Raw genomic sequence first — 17,486 nt, 5'->3', positions numbered from 1 at the left:
TATTATCAAACTTTCCCTTAGATCTAAGTTTATTCCAGCTAATTTGAAACACAGTTGTTTTTTATTAATAAAAAATTGTAATGGGGAAAAATTTTAATGAAAATCCTTATCACGTACGTGCATCCCTTTTTTTACATAACTCTTTGAAGAACATCACCAAAAGGTGCCCCAACAGTAACCTTTTATTTTAAATGCATTTCTGTTTTCAATGCACATTCTGGGTTTCCTTGTTCCTTCATTGCTATGGTATACAGATTCCTTAGCTATAGATTATCCACATGACTCAGCCTGGCTCAGTGGAAAGAGCCCGGGCTTTGGAGTCAGAGGTCATGTGTTCAAATCCCGGCTCCGCCAATTGTCAGCTGGGTGACTTTGTGCAAGTCACTTCACTTCTCTGGGCCTCAGTTCCCTCATCTGTTAAATGAGGATGAAGACTGTGAGCCCCCCGTGGGACAACCTGATCACCTTGTAACCTCCCCAGCGCTTAGAACAGTGCTTTGCACATAGTAAGTGCTTAATAAATGCCATTATTATTATTATTATTATTATGTCATCTCTGGACTTGGACCAGGTGATGTTGTCATGTAGTTATGCTTGGGCCTACGGCATTATTTGTTTTTTTTAACTTTTACATACTTTGGAAAGGGTGCAATTTCCATACCAAAGTGCATGCTCTGTAATTACCTTATTTCCCTTTAAGATTAGAAATTGCTCTTTTAATGAGTGGAAACACCTGGTTATTGGGATCCTTTCAACCCTTTAGGTTTTTCTTCAGAACCTGCTTTACATACTATCCATGTAAGTACAGGTTAGGTGGATGTCTCCACAGATAAAAGATTCAGAAAAAAACCTACTGGAGTGGTTGGTATTTTTACTGTGTAAGATTGATTGGCTTTTTGGAAGGATTTTATTACCATTTTTTGTACCCTTAAGAAATATAAAGCTTGTGGAATGGGCGTTCATTGTAATTCGGGAAAGATTGCAAAGCCATGCTTTTTTTAATGCCATTTTTCTAAGTCATCTTTGAGAGACGACATAAAAATGTTTATTACCACTAAAGACACAGGCAGTAGGCTATAGGGGAAGCAGCTGATTATCTCCCCAACGTTTTTTAGCTACAAAACACTATTGTTTCCAGAAACTGAGTTCCTTGACTTTTTTTTCTGTAAAAGTCTGACGTTCTTTGTGCTAAGGGTTAATAACCCTTGCAGAAATTGAGAACTGTTTTTCTGGATTCTTTATTCAAGAAACTGAGCACTAGCAGGGGGTCTGTGTGCTGACCTCACATGAGTTTGCCTCGCATATAACGCTTGTAGTTTAGTTTTAATGTGTGGCCTTTCTGGTGATAGTTTATTAATGAGTTCTAGACTGTGAGCCCGTTGTTGGGTAGGGACCGTCTCTCTATGTTGCCGACTTGTACTTCCCAAGCGCTTAGTACAGTGCTGTACACAGTAAGCGCTCAAAAAATATTGAGTGAATGAATGAGTTGAAGAAATAAGAGCGGAATCCCACCCCTCTGTATGATACCTCATGCAAAACCATAAATCTCTTCCGATGAGGGTGGCAGTTGTCCAGTTTCCAGCTGGTTTGTCCACTGACTAGTATGGATATGGCCACCATATTTTTATTTTCTGGCCCCAGCATCCATCCCTTCACTTGGCTTCTCTACTATGTTTTGGAAGCAGTACTTACATCCGGAGGAATCTGGGAGGGGAAACAAAGACTCTGGCGTGAGTTGGGAGCAAGGAGAGTCAGGAGTCCCCTGGAAAACCCCCCACTATTCTGCCATCTTCAGAGCCCTACTAAAATGACGTCTCTTCCAGGAAGCTTTACCGACTAGTCTCTCATCTCACATCCTATTTTCCCTCCCATTTACCCAAATCCCTATCCACTAAACAATTAGGGAGTCACCCTGCCTCCCAACCAGAGCCGAGGTCATGACAGATGGGCATGGCATTGGAGGTGATTTTTGCAGGGAAAGCTGGCTGAGTCCTTAGACTAAGGCTTCTATCATCAGTCAGTCAGTCAATAATTAATATTTTATGGCCGTTTACTGTGTGCAGGATACTGTAATAAGTGCTTAGGAGGGTTTGATGCAATGGAGTTGGTAGACACGTTCTCTCCCCACAAGGAACTTATGTAATAGAAGGGGAGACAATCATTAAAGTAAATTTCAGATAGGGGAAGCTGCAGGTATAAGGATATGTACAAAGAAGCAGCACGATATGGGCCTGGAGTCTGAGGACCTGGGTTTTAATTCCGGCTCTGCCAATGGCTCTGCCAATTGCTTGCTGTGTGACCTTAGGCAAGTTACTTCACTTCTCTGTGCCTCAGTTACCTCAGCTGTAAAATGGGGACAATACCTGTTCTTCCTCCTACTTAGTGAGCCCCTCGTGAAACAGGGTTTGTTTCCAACCCAATTAACTTGCACCTACCCCAGCGCTTGGAACATGGTAAGCGCTTAACAAATGCCATAAAAAAGTGCCGTGGGACTGGCGGTGGGATGAGTGTCACAGTGCTTAAGAGGTACACACCCAAGTATGTAGGTGATGAAGAAGGGAGGGTGAATAGGGTGGGAATTGAGGGCATAGTCAGGGAAGACCTCTTGGAGAAGACACGATTTTAGTAGGGTTTTAAGGTGGGGAGAGTCTGTCAGATATAAATGGGAGAGGGAGTTCTAGGCCAGACGGCGGACAAGGCAAGGAGTTGATGTTGAGTTAGTTGAGATCGAGGTACCTAGATTAGGTTGATGTTTAGGGGAGCAAAGGGTGAGGCCTGCCTTGTAGTAGTAGATTATCGAGGTTGGGTTCCCATGAACAGCAACAATGTAGGTATTTTAGCTGATCCCTGCCAGGCTGTGTGTGAGCTTGTCATCCGGCTCGTGAGAAAGTACCCAAGAGCATCGGATGAATCATGCCAAGCGGCCACCATTCATTCTGGGACTGGTCCTTTTGATGTGAAGATCTGAGTGCTTTAAAAACATTATTCTCCCAGCTATTAATGAATTCTCAAAATCAGCTCAAACAGTTTGTTCTTTTAATACTGTCATTTCCCCTGCAAAGGAACTAAGTGTTGTCCAAAGTGGAGGAACCAAAGTGTTAAAGAGGGAAAAAATCAGAAGTTGGAGGAAGAGCTGGATCTCATCCAGTGCCTTGCTGGCCTCAGAGTACACAACAGTCAGATGCTTTTGATAATTGTAGCACAAGTATTATTGCCCCAACACTGTCAATGAGGTAATAATTTTTAAAATTCTGGTATTATTAAGAGCTTTAAGCACTGGAGTAGATAAAAGATAATCTGGCCATATGCAGTCCCTGGCTCACTTGGGGCTCACAGTCTAAGAAGGAGGGAGAACAGGTATTGAGTCCCCATTTTACAGATGAGGAAACTGAAGCACAAAGAATTTAAGTGAGTTCCACAAGGTCACACAGCAGGCAAGTGGCAAAGATGGGATTAGAATCCAGGTCCTGTGACTCCCAAGTCTGTGCTCTTTCCATTAGGCCACATTGTTGTTGTTTTAGTTTTTTAGCGGGGCAGAAGTCAGTCTCCTCATGCCACAGTGGATTGTCCATTGCACATCTGTCTTTTCAGCCACCATATTCCCAGATGGGTTCTCATAGTCATCAGTGCATGCTGCCTACTCTCCCAATTCATATATGTCCATACACACACACACACACACACACACACACACACGTATACATATACACACACACATATATATATATAATATATGCACATATTAGTACAGTGCTGTGCATATAGTAAGTGCTCAATAAATACGATTGAATGAATATATATGTGTGTGTTTGTGAGAGAGATACATGTACATTTGTGTATGTAAGTAATGTCTTGCTGATCTTATAATGTAGACCTTTCAGACTGGGTGAGATTTTTAAATGCAGCAGATACAGTAATGTTGTAAGACTTTCAAGACACCCCTCTTGTAGTGTCTGCTTGAAAAGAAAGTGGGTCTTTTCACTCCAGATGTCTGTAAAAACAGAGGGAAGCAGGACAGCCTGAGACTATGCCGTAAGTGGTACAAAAAAACCAATATTCCTGCCTCCGTGTGCCGGAGGATGATTTGATAATGCGGGAGCAATGGCCAATTGTGCCTTGCTCTAGCATACGGTTGTTTTCTTTTTAAGCTGAGATGTTTTTGCTCAGGGATGCTCCCTGGCCGTTTTACAAATTAGGTGGTTCTGTCTGGCAGCTGCTTAATTCTAAAGAAGGAATTAAAATCACCCTGGCTACAGTGTGCTCCTCTAGGGTGAGAATGGCTTCATTGTCATGGTGATTGGATGGGGCAGGGCTCTTAAGTGAAAACAGCTGGTGCCTAGATCTGTGCAAGAGCAGGCCAGTTGCCAGGCTGGGTGGATCAGGGCATCTGCTGTACTAGAGGATGGGTACTGATATCTGTACGTGGATGAGGAAGGAGATCAAGGCAAAAATATTGTGATAGAAGGAAATGAGGACTGAATTAGGTGACCTATCAATCAATCAATCAATCGTATTTATTGAGCGCTTACTATGTGCAGAGCACTCTACTAAGCGCTTGGGAAGTACAAATTGGCAACACATAGAGACAGTCCCTACCCAACAGTGGGGTCACAGTCTAAAAGGGGGAGACAGAGAACAGAACCAAACATACCAACAAAATAAAATAAATAGGATAGAAATGTACAAGTAAAATAAATAAATAAATAAATAAATAGAGTAATAAATATGTACAACCATATATACAGATATACAGGTGCTGTGGGGAAGGGAAGGAGGTAAGACGGGGGGATGGAGAGGGGGACGAGGGGGAGAGGAAAGAAGGGGCTCAGTCTGGGAAGGCCTCCTGGAGGAGGTGAGCTCTCAGCAGGGCCTTGAAGGGAGGAAGAGTTCAATTGAACTATCAGTTCAATTAAACTTGCTCTTTTATCATCATTATCAATAATCATGTTTACAGAGCAGCTACTATGTGCAGGGTATTGGGCTAAATGCATGGGAAAGTGCTGGATGCTTCCGACAGGAACCAATCAATCCATTAATGGCATTTATCGAGCACGTGATATGTGCAGAGCACTGTGTTAAGCTCTTGGGAGAATACAGTAAAGATGGCAGACACGATCCCTGCCCACAAGGAGTTAACAGTGTAGGAGGACAACAGTGGTGCTTCAGTGAGAAGAGACTTCAAGACCTAGAACTTAATCAGAAGCAATAGACACAGTCTTTGCCCTCTGCGAATAGAAGTAGGGGGCCTCACAATCTAGCAGGAGAGGCAGGCAGACATTATTATTTGCAGATAGTTGGGGTGGGGAGGAAGAATGAGGATATTACAGATAGTAGCACAAATATGTCAGAATGAGATAGCTAAATAAATAATGGAATTTGAGGAATTGCTCATTGTAAATGAAAGATGAGCTCTGGTCCATTCATGAGGATTTTGAGACTGCAGATTTCTGCAGAGAAATTGTCCGAGTGGCGTGCCTAGGACGACTTGGAGTCACTCTCAGTGGGCAGTGGGAGCAGCAGGCGAAGAGGAGGCAGATGTGTATTAATCCTGCCCACAAGGAGCTTACTGTCACACTGGGAAGTACATGAAAGGGTTTAAAAGTACAAAACCCATTTGTGACCGCAGCATCATGCTGATTACGTGCCATAGTGCTATAGATCAGCTGATGATGGCTTGATGATGGGAAGGGTCCTGGACTCTCCCTCTCTAATAATAATAATAATTATGATATTTGTTAACCTACATGCCGGGTTGGATACAAGCCAGTTGGGTTGGACACAGTCCCTGTCCTACATGAGGCTCATAGTCTTAATCCCCATTTCACAGATGAGGTAACTGAGGCCCAGAGTAGTGAAGTGACTTGCCCAAGGTCACACAGCAGAGAAGTGACTGAGGCAGGATTAGAACCCATGACCTTCTGACTCCCAGGCCCGTGGTCTAGCCACAGTGCCATGCTGCTGCTTTAGCCGTAAGATGGCTGTGGGCTGGGAATGTCTTTACCAACTCTATTGGATTGTACTCTGCCAAGCGCTTACTGCAGTTCTCTGCACACAGTACGCACTCAATAAATGCTATTGATTAACCGATTGATTGCATACAACACTCAGTATATCTCCTGGAGAGCTGCTGCCTGGCAGATTTGTAGCGGAAGGGAATTCCAGGCAGGGGGAGCAGCGTTAAGTAAGGAATCCAGACAGGAGAGTTGTGGGAGAGGTACAGTGAGAAGATTACATTAGTGAGAAGAGTGAAATGTAAGGAGTTAGCAAGTCATCAGTCAATCAGTTTTAATCAGGTTGGACACAGGTACTGTTCCACATGCAGCTCACAGACTAAGTAGGAGGGAGAACATTTTCCAGATGAGGAAACTGAGGCGTAAAGTAGTGAAGTGCTGGTCACACAGCAGGCAAGTGGTGGTGCCAAAATTAGAAGCCCCCCCCCTTTTCCTCTGCTCCTCCCCCCTCCCCACAGCACTTGTGTTTATTTGTACATATTTATTACTCTGTTTTATTAATGATGTGTATATATAGTTCTATTTATCTATTTTGATGGTATTGACACTTGTTTACCTGGTTTGATGTCTGTCTCCCCCACCTAGACCGCAAGCCTGTCGTTGGGTAGGGACCGTCTCTATCTGCTGCTGAATTGTATTTTCCAAGCGCTTAGTACAGTGCTGTGCACAAAGTAAGCGCTCAATAAATACGATTGAATGAATGAGTTAGAACCCAGGTTCTCTGCCTCCCAGGCATGTGCTCTTTCCACTAAGCCACACAGCTTCTCAGCTTTCTAATGAGATCTGAAAATTTCTAATCAGGGCAAAAAAGATGCAAAACAGAGACTTTCTGGCCCTTTTTCTCTTTGCAGACTGTCCTCTTCAAATCCCCAGAGAGGGAGAGAGAGAGGGAGGGAGGGAGGGAAGGAGGCCACAGGTGGTGAAGTATCCATGTGTTCAGTACCAGAGATTTTTCTGTTTGCTTTCTTCCGTTGCTTTTTAAGACATCAAGACTATGTTGAGTAAATCTCATTTTGGTCAGCGCTGGCCTCAGAATTGAATTTCGACTGTGATTGTCAATTCATTTAAAAAATTGTCAGTAATCCACCAATCATTTTGATGCTTTAAATCAGTTTGGCTCCTAAGTAAGCCTCACTCCCTTCCACTCTCTTCCATCCTCCTCCATCTTCCTTAACTACTTGCGTGGAAATGGAAGCCAGGAAGCTATGCTTGCAGGGAAAAACTGTCCATATGTTCCAGTATGATTTAAGAAAATTGTACCATGCAAGGATTATCTCTACCTGCAAACATTAATACAAACTCTCTCAACTAGGTTGTGCTTTTCTACAGAGTGAAGTCTTTTAGAAAAATTAGTTACACTAACAGCAGTAAGCATTTATTATCAAGACCTCTAACGAAAGACCACTTACTTAGCATAGGGGTGGACCATCAGTTGCAGACCATAATTCTCCAACAGTGGCTTATAACACTCTGTTCCTGTGATTGAGGTGTATCCTGCAGTTGAGGGGATTCATTCTAAATAAAAATTGTTCCAGGCTAATAGAACCACAATTGAAATGTTCCACTCTTGTGTATGGATTTTTCAAATTCCTGAACACTTTCGTGGCTCCATGTGAATCCAGGAGAAGCTGTTATTACAGTAGCTATAGGGGGAGGAACTGTTATGGCATGATAGAATGGAGCATGTCAATAGAAAATTGTATAATGAATCTGGTCTTGACATCCAGTGGCAATATTGTTGTTTTTTTCCGTTACAGATTTGAACATGGAGTTCAATCCGTCAGACCATCCTAGGGCCAGCACGATATTCCTCAGTAAATCACAGACAGATGGTAAGTAGTCATTTATAGCTTTCTTTATTAAATAGTCCTTTGTTACCTTAAGTTTGCCTCTACGTGAGACTGTCCTAGGTGAATCAGCGTCGCTTCCAGCTGACCTGTCTTTGTTGTTTCTTTCATGATTGTCATTTTGGTGATTTTTTTTCTTGTAATTTGATCTTTAAGATCACTTAAATTTCAAGAGACTCCCTTCTTTTCCTTTTTTTAAAGGTATTTAAGTGCTTAATATGTGCCAGGCACTGTACTAAGTGCTGTTCATCAACGTATCCAGTTGCCTAGGGGACATACCTCCAGTTACTCCCATGTGTCCTAGAGTGATTAATAATGATGGTATTTGTTAAGCGCTTACTGTGTGCCAAGCACTGTTCTAAGCGCTGGGTTGATTGGAGAGGAGGAAAGTGAGCAGGAGGAGAAATCAGACGAGTATGAGGAAAGGAAAATGATGGGAGAGACACTGGGGCAAGTTAGCATCTCTGTTGGCTCCTCACTCCAGAAGTTCCCTGCTGCTCAACACCATTAGTCCTTCTGGTCCTGGGTTGAACCTTCACCTTACCAGCCTCCTTCCTGCCCCATTGAAGTGGAGGTCAGCTCTGCCTGGAGAGAGGATGCTATGAATTTGAAATATTTTATCAGGGCATTGGACATCTCCGATTGTTGAGTGTTCCAGAAGACCACCACAGTCAGTCAGTCAATGGTATTTATTGAGTGCTTATTTTTTGCAGGACACTGCACTAAGCGCTTGGGAAAGTGCAGTGCCACAGAATTGGTAGCCACATTTCCTGCTTACAAGGAGCTTACGGCTTGTTCTGCCCTGCAGTCTCTCCTCCTTGTGTCCCATCCATCTGGTAGCTCCCCAAGGCCCTCTTCTTCTGCAGAACCTGCTGGCTAACAGATTTTAACTTCAAAGACTCAGGAGCAGAGAGCCCTGATACTTCTAGACGCGACCCAGCTCCACTCAGGAGCCCCTTAGATAAAAAACTAACCTGTCTTACAGTCTTCATCCCCATTTTACAGATGAAGGAACTGAGGCACCAAGAAGTTGTGACTTTCCCAAGGTCACACAGCAGACAAGTGGCAGAGCTAGGATTAGAACCCAGGTCCTTTTGATTCCACAGCCCATGCTTTATCCACCAGGCCGGTACAACTGTTAATATACTTTGCATTTGTAGAAAGATAGGGGCCATGTAAAACCCTGGTAATAATAATGTTGTTATTAAGTGCTTAGTACAGTGCTCTGCACACAGTAAGCGCTCAATAAATCTACATACCAAACACTGTTAAATGTTGGGGCACATACACTCCAAATATGTTAGGCACTCACCTCACCCATATGGGGCTTACAGCTGGGGGAGGAATAAGTGTTTTATCCCCATTTTACAGATGAGAAAACAGACCCAGAGAAGTCAAAGTAACTTGCCTAAAGTCACACAGCAGGCAAGTGGCAGAGCTGGGATGAGAACCCAGTTCTCCTGACTCCCAATAAGGTGCTCTTTCCACTAGACCATGCTGTTTTGGAAGATTTGGGGGCAAAAGATAATGAGTTTAAATTGTAAGAGGAGTGCTGAACTGGAGGCAGAATGTTCTCATTTGAAGATTATTTGAGCACTGGGACACATAAAATCACCAGTAGGAGCTGTCTTTAGGAATAGGATAGACATCTGCCATCTTGGGATTCTCCTAAAAGGAGTGGGAGGGAGTGCCTTACAGGATTATTTGTTTTTCTAAATGGCTGTGAAACCAACACTGATGCCCTAAACTGAAAGTCTGTGATTGGTTGTACCAGTGGGATGAGGCATTTAGCGTGAGGGAGAGGTATTTAGAGTGAGGGAGAAGTACTGAGGAATGTGTGAGCTGCCAGCATGCAGGTGTGCTGTCTTACTGCAACGTGCACTAGCTACTTGGGGGAATCAAAGACTTGGTTGTTTCCACAATATTTAAAAAGAAATTATGCTCAAGCCTGATTAAGGTTAATCAGGATCCCAAATGGTAGGCTGAGAACATCACTAGCACAAAATGTTCTCTTCAGTATTTAAATTGGTGTTTAAAGGGGACGCTGGTTTTTGTTGCCTAATTTTTGCTGAGCTGCTCAGTTTAAAAGAAAATTTCAGGTTTACAGCTGATTGTGGTAAAAATCAGTCACATATAATAATGAATGTATTTGTTAAGCGCTTACTATGGGCTAAGCACTGTTCTAAGCACTTATGGCTGCCCTACCCAAATTCAGCTGGATGGGCTTCTCCAAAACTTCTCCACCTTCTTCCACCAAAAAGAGAGACACCCCTGCAGAGCCCATTCAGGGTGATGATGGTGATGGTATTTAAGTGTTTACTATGTGTCAAGCACTGTACATCCCCCTTGAGGGGAGAGGGTGGGACATCTGGTCTGAGTGTCAAGTACAAGAAGCAGAAAGGATTTCTCCCTTTTTCTCTCCACCCCCCCACCCTTCTCTTTTTTCTTTCTCTCTCTTCCTCCCTCTCCTTGCTCCTTTAGCACTGCACCCCCATTCTTAAAATGAAAAGTTGTCACCCTAGAGTGTTCGACTTTGGAAGTATCATAGTTGCATGTCCATAAGGGCAGAGGTCCCGTCTACTAACTTTGTCGAACTCTCCCTAGCTCTCAATATGATGCTCTGCCACATCAGTTGCTCAATTAAAAGGACTCAGTGATTGTTTTTATTTCTTCTGTCCTCTTTCTTGTATTGGCTCAGCCTATCTTAAAAATACCTTTTATGTTTTACGGCATTTAAGGGCTTACTGTATGTCAAGTACTGCTCTAAGCACTGGGGTAGATACATGGAGCTCACAGTCTAGGAGAGAAAATAGGTATTGAATTCCTATTTTGCAGTTGAGGAAACTGAGGCACAAAGAAGTTAAGTGACTTGCCCAGAGGGCACAGGGCAGGCACATGGCAGAGCCGGATTAGAAACAGCCTCTCCACGCTGCTTCCTAGCTTTTGATCAGCTTCTTTACCTTTTGGTCCAGTCTCCACTGCAACATGGATTTCCTCCATCCCCTGTGGCACACTACCCTCAGATTCATATCCAGATAACCACTTTACCCTTGCCCTCTGGAGATCCAAATGCCATCTTCCCAGTTTTGTTCTTAGCAGAAGTAGGAAAGTAGGTAGGGCCATTGCCAATCTCCCGGATAGTGTCATAATCTCAGTGCCGTCCTGGCCACTTCATTGTGCCTCAGTTCCTTCACCTATAAAATGGGGGTTCAGTACCGGTTTTTCTTCCCCCTTAGACTATGAGCCTTGTATGGGACAGAGACTGTTTTCAATGTAATTTCATTGTATGTACCCCAGTGCTTGGCACAAAATACCTAACAGAATTATTATTATTGTCATTGGTATTGTTAGTAATAACACCACCAACAATAATAATGTAAATTTTTATTAGCAGTGATAATAATAATTGATGTTGTCTGCTCCATGACAACTAAGAGAGTGACCGCCTCTCCATAACTGCTTTTGTCAGACTTCAAGATTTGTTCATCCTAAATCTGTGGCAAGACTGACTTTCCAGTCAGAGCTGAAAAGATCCAAAATGCCAGCTTTCTGACCTGTTCGCTCTTTGAAGTCTGTCTCCTCCCTTTCCTCATCCCTGGAAAATCCTTGCCCCCTATTCTCCCTTCCTCTGCCCTCCAAATGGTAAGTTGATATCTAGGTGTAGCTCTTTCTACTTAAATCACATTTACCATGGCTCAGTGCACTATTCATGCATCTCTTCAGGTTTCTTGCCTTTGTTCCAGCAGAGGGCTGGATAGAGGATAAACTAATGAATGTTTTGTAGGTTTCAGGAATCATTCATGTAATTAACACTCTATTGCATTTATTATTTTAGCATTTCTCTCCCCCCCCCCCCCACTCTCTCACTTTAAACCAATATACTCTATTGACTAAAAGTCCAACAATGACTAAAATTAATCGAAAACCTGGTTCTTAGTAATAGTGGAATTTGGAAACATGGGAAAATTTTCACCTGTCACTAAAGGTCAGTACTTGTAATCTTGTTCAATCTTTGCAAGCCTCCTTTTCATTCCCTCCTTGAGCTTGGAGCACTATTTGTTGGGGAGATAAAGGCATTATATGCAGGGCTCCCCGTTTTTGAAGCAAAGAGTTTTGAGACCAAATGCGTGCATATAACATCTCTATTGTTATCTTTTGTTTTCACAGTGAGAGAAAAACGCAAGAGTCTCTACATTAACCACGTAAGTGAAGTTCTCTCCTTATGTACTTTGCGGTTACAAGACTGTGCACTGGAAATAGCATTGGCAAGTGCCTCTCCTAATGGTCAGAGCTGGTTGTACATGTTGCTACTAGTTGGAAGACAGTGGAGAATGTTGAAATGTTTGCTTGTTTGCTTTGTTTGCTGAAATGTTCTCAGTTTGCTTTGATAATGGATGGGGCTGACTGTGTTTATCAGCTATCTCTAATGTTTATGCAAAAGTACCATTAAAATCCAGACTTGTGGGATGTGTAATAAATACTGTAGACAAGTGATAAACAAGTGCTTTGTTTCTCTGCACAGTACTACCCTTATTCATTAAAACATGTTTTCAACCTCTGCATTACTCTCCCCTCTAAAAGTGACCTCAGCCATTAGAGTATATCTTTAACAATCTGTTAGTCAATCAGTGGTATTTATTGAGCACATACTAGGTATAGAACAGTCAATCGCTCATATTAATTAAACACTTGGGAGGGTAAAATACAACAGAATTAGTGGACATGGTCACTGCCCATGATGAGCTTACAGTTTAGAGGGGGAGTTTCTGCTGCTAATCATAGGGTTAAAGTCCTGCTCTAGGCACTGGGGCATGTACAGATAAGCAATTCAGACACAGTCCCTGTCCCACAAAAGGCTCACAGTCAAAGTGTTTCTGAAAGGAAAAAGTTGCTCCTTGTGGGCAGGGAACATGTCTGTCAACTTGAGCTTATTGTCCTCTCCCAGGTGCTTAGTACAGTGCTTTGTACACAATAAGGACTTGACAAATACAATTGACTGCTTGATTGTTTACAATTTAGGTCTTGCTGAGCAATCTGCTGCCATATATTCTAAATAAGTTCAGAATATATAAATGGTTGTTTAGTGTTGTGTGCCTGAGGTAGCTACCAGCTGTATGTATACTCTTTCTCACCGTGCTGCAAGTCAAAAGTTCTGCTCCTGATGGACTGAGGAAAGGCTATGGGGACAAGATATTACAATAGCTCCCTGGCTACTAGAAAGTCGAAGAGATTATGCCATAGGGGCTGTGCTCCGTGGAGGAGGGAGGGATATTGTTCTCATGGGCTTAGCACTTTGGGAGCGAAGCTGTTAGATGAGCTCCTGTAGATCTGGGGGCAGAATGGGCAGCTATAGCTACCTTCTGTGCCCGGGAGCTGGAACTAGCTATTCCACCTGTTGCCCCTTCAGCTGAAAGGATACAGGGCCTGTCTCAACTTCCCAGCTGTCTTCTTGGTGGTGGGATGAGGTGTGAGGCTACTTTGACCCCCCAAGGTCCATGAGGATAAGCTATCCAGAGCTGCCATGTCACTTCCTGTCTGCCAGCCTTCCATCCTCATTCATTCATTCATTCATTCAATTGTATTTATTGAGCACTTACTGTGTGCAGAGCACTGTACTAAGCGCTTGGGAAGTACAAGTTGGCAACATATAGAGACGGTCCCTACCCAACAGTGGGCTCACAGTCTAGAAGTGAGCATCAGAAAGCTCCTCATCTTTCCTCATCAGAAAGCAGCAAATGGCACTCACTGCCAAAGCATTATTTGTGTTTGTTCTGGCTTGGCATCAACCTTCTCACTGATTTCCCCGGGCCCCGGCCTCTCCCTTCTCCCTTTAAATCATTTTCTGAAACATCATCTGTCAACATCTCCCTGCTTCTCAACGCCTTTCAATGCCTGCCCATTCCTCTCTGTATCAAGCAGAAATTACTGATCACTGACTCTAAGGAACTCAATCAGTTCTCACCTTCCTAGTTATCCACTCTCTTTTCCCCCTGCTCCCCCAACACCCCAACTCACACGCTTTGTTCCTTTTTTTATGGTATTTGTTAAGTGCTTACTACATGTCAAACACTGTTCTAAGTGCCGGGTAGATACACGTTAATTAGGTTGAACACAGTCTCTGTTCCATGTGGGGCTCACAGTCTAGCAAACCGACTCCCTGTCCTTCATTTTTATCTTTCCTTGAGCCAACCTCTAGGTCATGCCCTCCTCTTTCACATCTGGCGAACCATCACTGCCCCCATCTTCAAAGTCCTTCTGAAATCACGTCTCCTCCAGGAGGCTTTTCCTGGTTAATTTCTCACCCCTCCCTTCTTATTCGCCCAAGTGTCACCAGGTAGGGAGAAGCAATGGAGGACAAAGATACGTATGGGAAGTGTGAGTGCTTAGGTGAGCCTGAAGTCTTGAAGTGGCAGTCGATGGGGAAGTCAGGTGGACAGTTGAGAGATTAATCAGGTAAGGCCTTCTGGAGGAGATTTGGTTTCTAAAGGGCCTTGAAGATGGGGAGAGCAGTGGTCTAATCCTCTACTACTGGGATGACTTGATTTAATGCCTGCCCTCTCCTGTGACAGAGTGGACTAAACATTTCAAACCCATGTTTTTTGAACTTCCTTGCAATTGAACTAGAGTAAGCTGCAAAAAGTAACAGGATTTTTTGTTACTATAACTAATGTGTTGAACATTAGACCGTTAGACTGTGCGTCCCATGTGGGCTCATCTGTAAATGGGGATTAAATATCTGTTGTATGGGACTCTAAGCCCCATGTGGGACAGAGATTGTATATACTCCACTGCTTAGTTCAGTGCCTGGCACAGGGTACGCATATAGCAAATGCCATAATTATTATTGTTGTTACATTATCCACAGACAATATTTTTGTTATTCCTTCTACCCTGAAAGGGGAAATTGTGTTACAAAGCTGCCCGTCCCCTGAGCATGGTTAAAATAGAAATGTAACTGGGAAGAAGTGGTCTCTGAACAAATTTCTGTGCGGAAACAGCCCTATTGAGTGCATGACAGGAGCCTAGGGCCTTCCTGTGAAGCAGTGTCAATACCAAGCCAAGAAAAAACATTTTTCCCCTATAATAGCCATGAGGGTCCCTCCCACATCTGAGATGCATCTTCAAAACTCTCTCTCTGACTTAGCTGATAGAGAGAAATTCATCTTACTATATTGGAAGTGCATCTTACCATGCTGAAGCCAAATATTTCCTTCAGTTTGTGGATGTTGAAGTCAATTATGAGCACCTACCCACGAACTGCAGCTAATTATTTTGCAACTATAGGATGCAGTGTTGCGAGCAGAGCAGTGTATTATGGCACCATTTAGCACCTATCCAGAATTGATTCCTGATGCTCTTTTTTCTGAGTCGTGATCATTTGATTCCCTTGAAACTCTCCTAATATTTGTACCCTGTTAAATCCCACATTATTTCTATCCATTTATCATCTCTGTTTCATCTGCCTGGAAGCTAGAAACCAGATGATTTCTCTAGTTCGCTTCTAGCTCATGAGCCTGACAAAGATGGATTTTTGGATTTTTTTTATAATGGGATTTTTTAAATAGAATTTAAACTCTAGGTGCCAACCACTGTTCTAAGCACTGGGGTAGAGACAAGCTAATCAGGTTGGACACAGTCCATGTCTCACATTGAGCTTCCAGTCTTAATCCCAATTTTTAATAGGTGAGGTATCTGAGGCACAGAGAAGTTGTCAGTCATTTATTAAGTGCTTACTATGTGCAGAACACTGTACTAAGCACTTAGGAGAGTACAGTATAAACAATATATCAGACACATTCCCTGCCCACAGTGAGCTTGCAGTCTAAGTGATCTGCACAAGGTCACACAGCAGATAGTGTTGGAGTTGGGATTAGATCCCAGGTTCTTCTGACTCCCAAGCCTGTATCTAAATACGTATGATGCTCAGCTTGTTAAAAAAAAGATACATTTTCTTCTTTCTTTCTCTGTCTCATGCTATCCATGGCACCTCTATTTTTTGTGCTCCTTGTAGCCATTGAGTATCCAATTTGCCTTTCTACTGTACTCTTAACTTCCAATAACTGGACCCAGAATTATTGTCCTCTCTTTGTCTTCGTTGCCTTTCCTTACACTGGATCCAGTATAATTTTCTTTTTGTGGTTATCATTGCACTGTGCTACCCTTTTATCAGATTGCTTTCTTGCTTTCCTTTGCCATTGTGTTTCTCATCGCATGCCATAATTTTTCCTTTATATTCCAGACTCCCAACTTCATCATCCTCTTTTTCATATTGGCCACATCTTATTCCTTTCTGTTTTATTCCTTTAAGTAGTTCTGTTCATGGTTCAGTATTAGCAGTGAACTAATGACTTTGTCCAGTGGCGCGTGCGGGGGTTGGGGGTGCCATTATGGGAAGGGGGAAGGAGAGAGCAATGAGGTGAATGGTTAAAACCCAACTCAGTCATGGGAAGCCAGGTCTCTCTTTCTCTCTCTCTCTCGCTCTCTCTCTCTCGCTCTCTCCCCCCCCCCCCCCCCCCCACCATCTCTCCTCCATCATTTCTCCCTCTCTCCCATCGAGTGTCCATCCTCTAAACTCTCCCAACCCAACTCTCTCTCGGGTTACAAACACCTATTCTGAGGCTACAGGCATTTCTGATAAGCAACTTCTGTGCATTCTTAAAATAATTTATGATTGAGTTATTTCATAGTGTAGGTGTTCTAATATAGAGAACCATGACTTGAGAGTCCAAGCAATAGTGAGAGTGCAAGCTAATAAATAGGGCAAAATGGCAGTTATATTACCTAATTGACCCCTAAGCTTCCCTCATTTGGGTAATTGAAAATTTAGTCTTTGAGCACCTCTAACCATTTTCTCAGCAGGAATGTTCTTATCAACAGAGTTGGCAGGGGCATGCCAAGTTGAAAGCTGTCACTTACCCATGATCCCTTGAGCTGAAAACTAATAAGTGGCACCTAGTGCCTTTTTAGACCAGCTATTTTTTCGTGACAACATATTTAGGTTTAGATAAGTGTTGATGTGTCCAATTGTGATTGGAATTTGCCTTTATTATTATTATATTGTCAGTATATGAGAAACAACATCACCTAGTGACTAGAGCTTGGGTTTGGGAATCAAGGGACCTGGGTTATCATCTTGACTTCTGCTGATGCTTGCTGTATGACCTGGAGCAAATCACTTAGCTGCTCTGTGCCTTTGTTTCCCCATTTGTAAAATGAGGATCAGATACTTGTTCTCCTTTCGTCCTTGGATTGTGAAGCCCATGTGGGACAGGGACTGTGTTCAACCTGTTTATATTCTATCTACCCCAGTGGTTAGCACAGAGTAAATACCACATGAAAAAAAAGTATTTTACTTAGGCTTTATCTGCTTCTTTCCTGTCTTTTCACAATAAAGTGTGGGCTCAGAAAACAGAAGCAAACGGAACAACCCTGCATTTGAATTCTCTGGCTGCTATTTACTTTATGCCATGCATGACCTGCATGTTATTTGTATATAATGGGTGATGGAGATTTCTGCTTTTTTGGGTAGTGCTTCAATAACAGTGCTCTCTAGAAATATGCTGAGGAATTGGCTTAGAATTCCAGGAGCCAGCCAGTCTTCTCTGGTGAATCTGGGAGTATGCTTCTA

The 17,486-nt window shown here is 43.0% G+C and overlaps 1 protein-coding gene across 2 annotated transcripts in view; it reads left to right on the top strand.

Annotated features, from left to right (window-relative positions):
* Positions 1–17,486, top strand: part of CCNY (cyclin Y) — a 134,395-nt gene that overhangs the window by 93,365 nt on the left and 23,544 nt on the right. For both annotated transcript variants that reach the window (XM_038755783.1, XM_038755782.1), the window contains exons 2-3: positions 7,769–7,843; positions 12,026–12,060. In XM_038755783.1, coding sequence (XP_038611711.1) covers positions 7,769–7,843; positions 12,026–12,060 — 110 coding nt within the window. The remainder of the gene's footprint in view (positions 1–7,768; positions 7,844–12,025; positions 12,061–17,486) is intronic.

This window comes from Tachyglossus aculeatus, chromosome 13 (genome assembly GCF_015852505.1).
Source record: "Tachyglossus aculeatus isolate mTacAcu1 chromosome 13, mTacAcu1.pri, whole genome shotgun sequence".
Taxonomy (NCBI): domain Eukaryota; kingdom Metazoa; phylum Chordata; class Mammalia; order Monotremata; family Tachyglossidae; genus Tachyglossus; species Tachyglossus aculeatus.
This window is presented reverse-complemented; position numbering and strand designations above follow the sequence as displayed.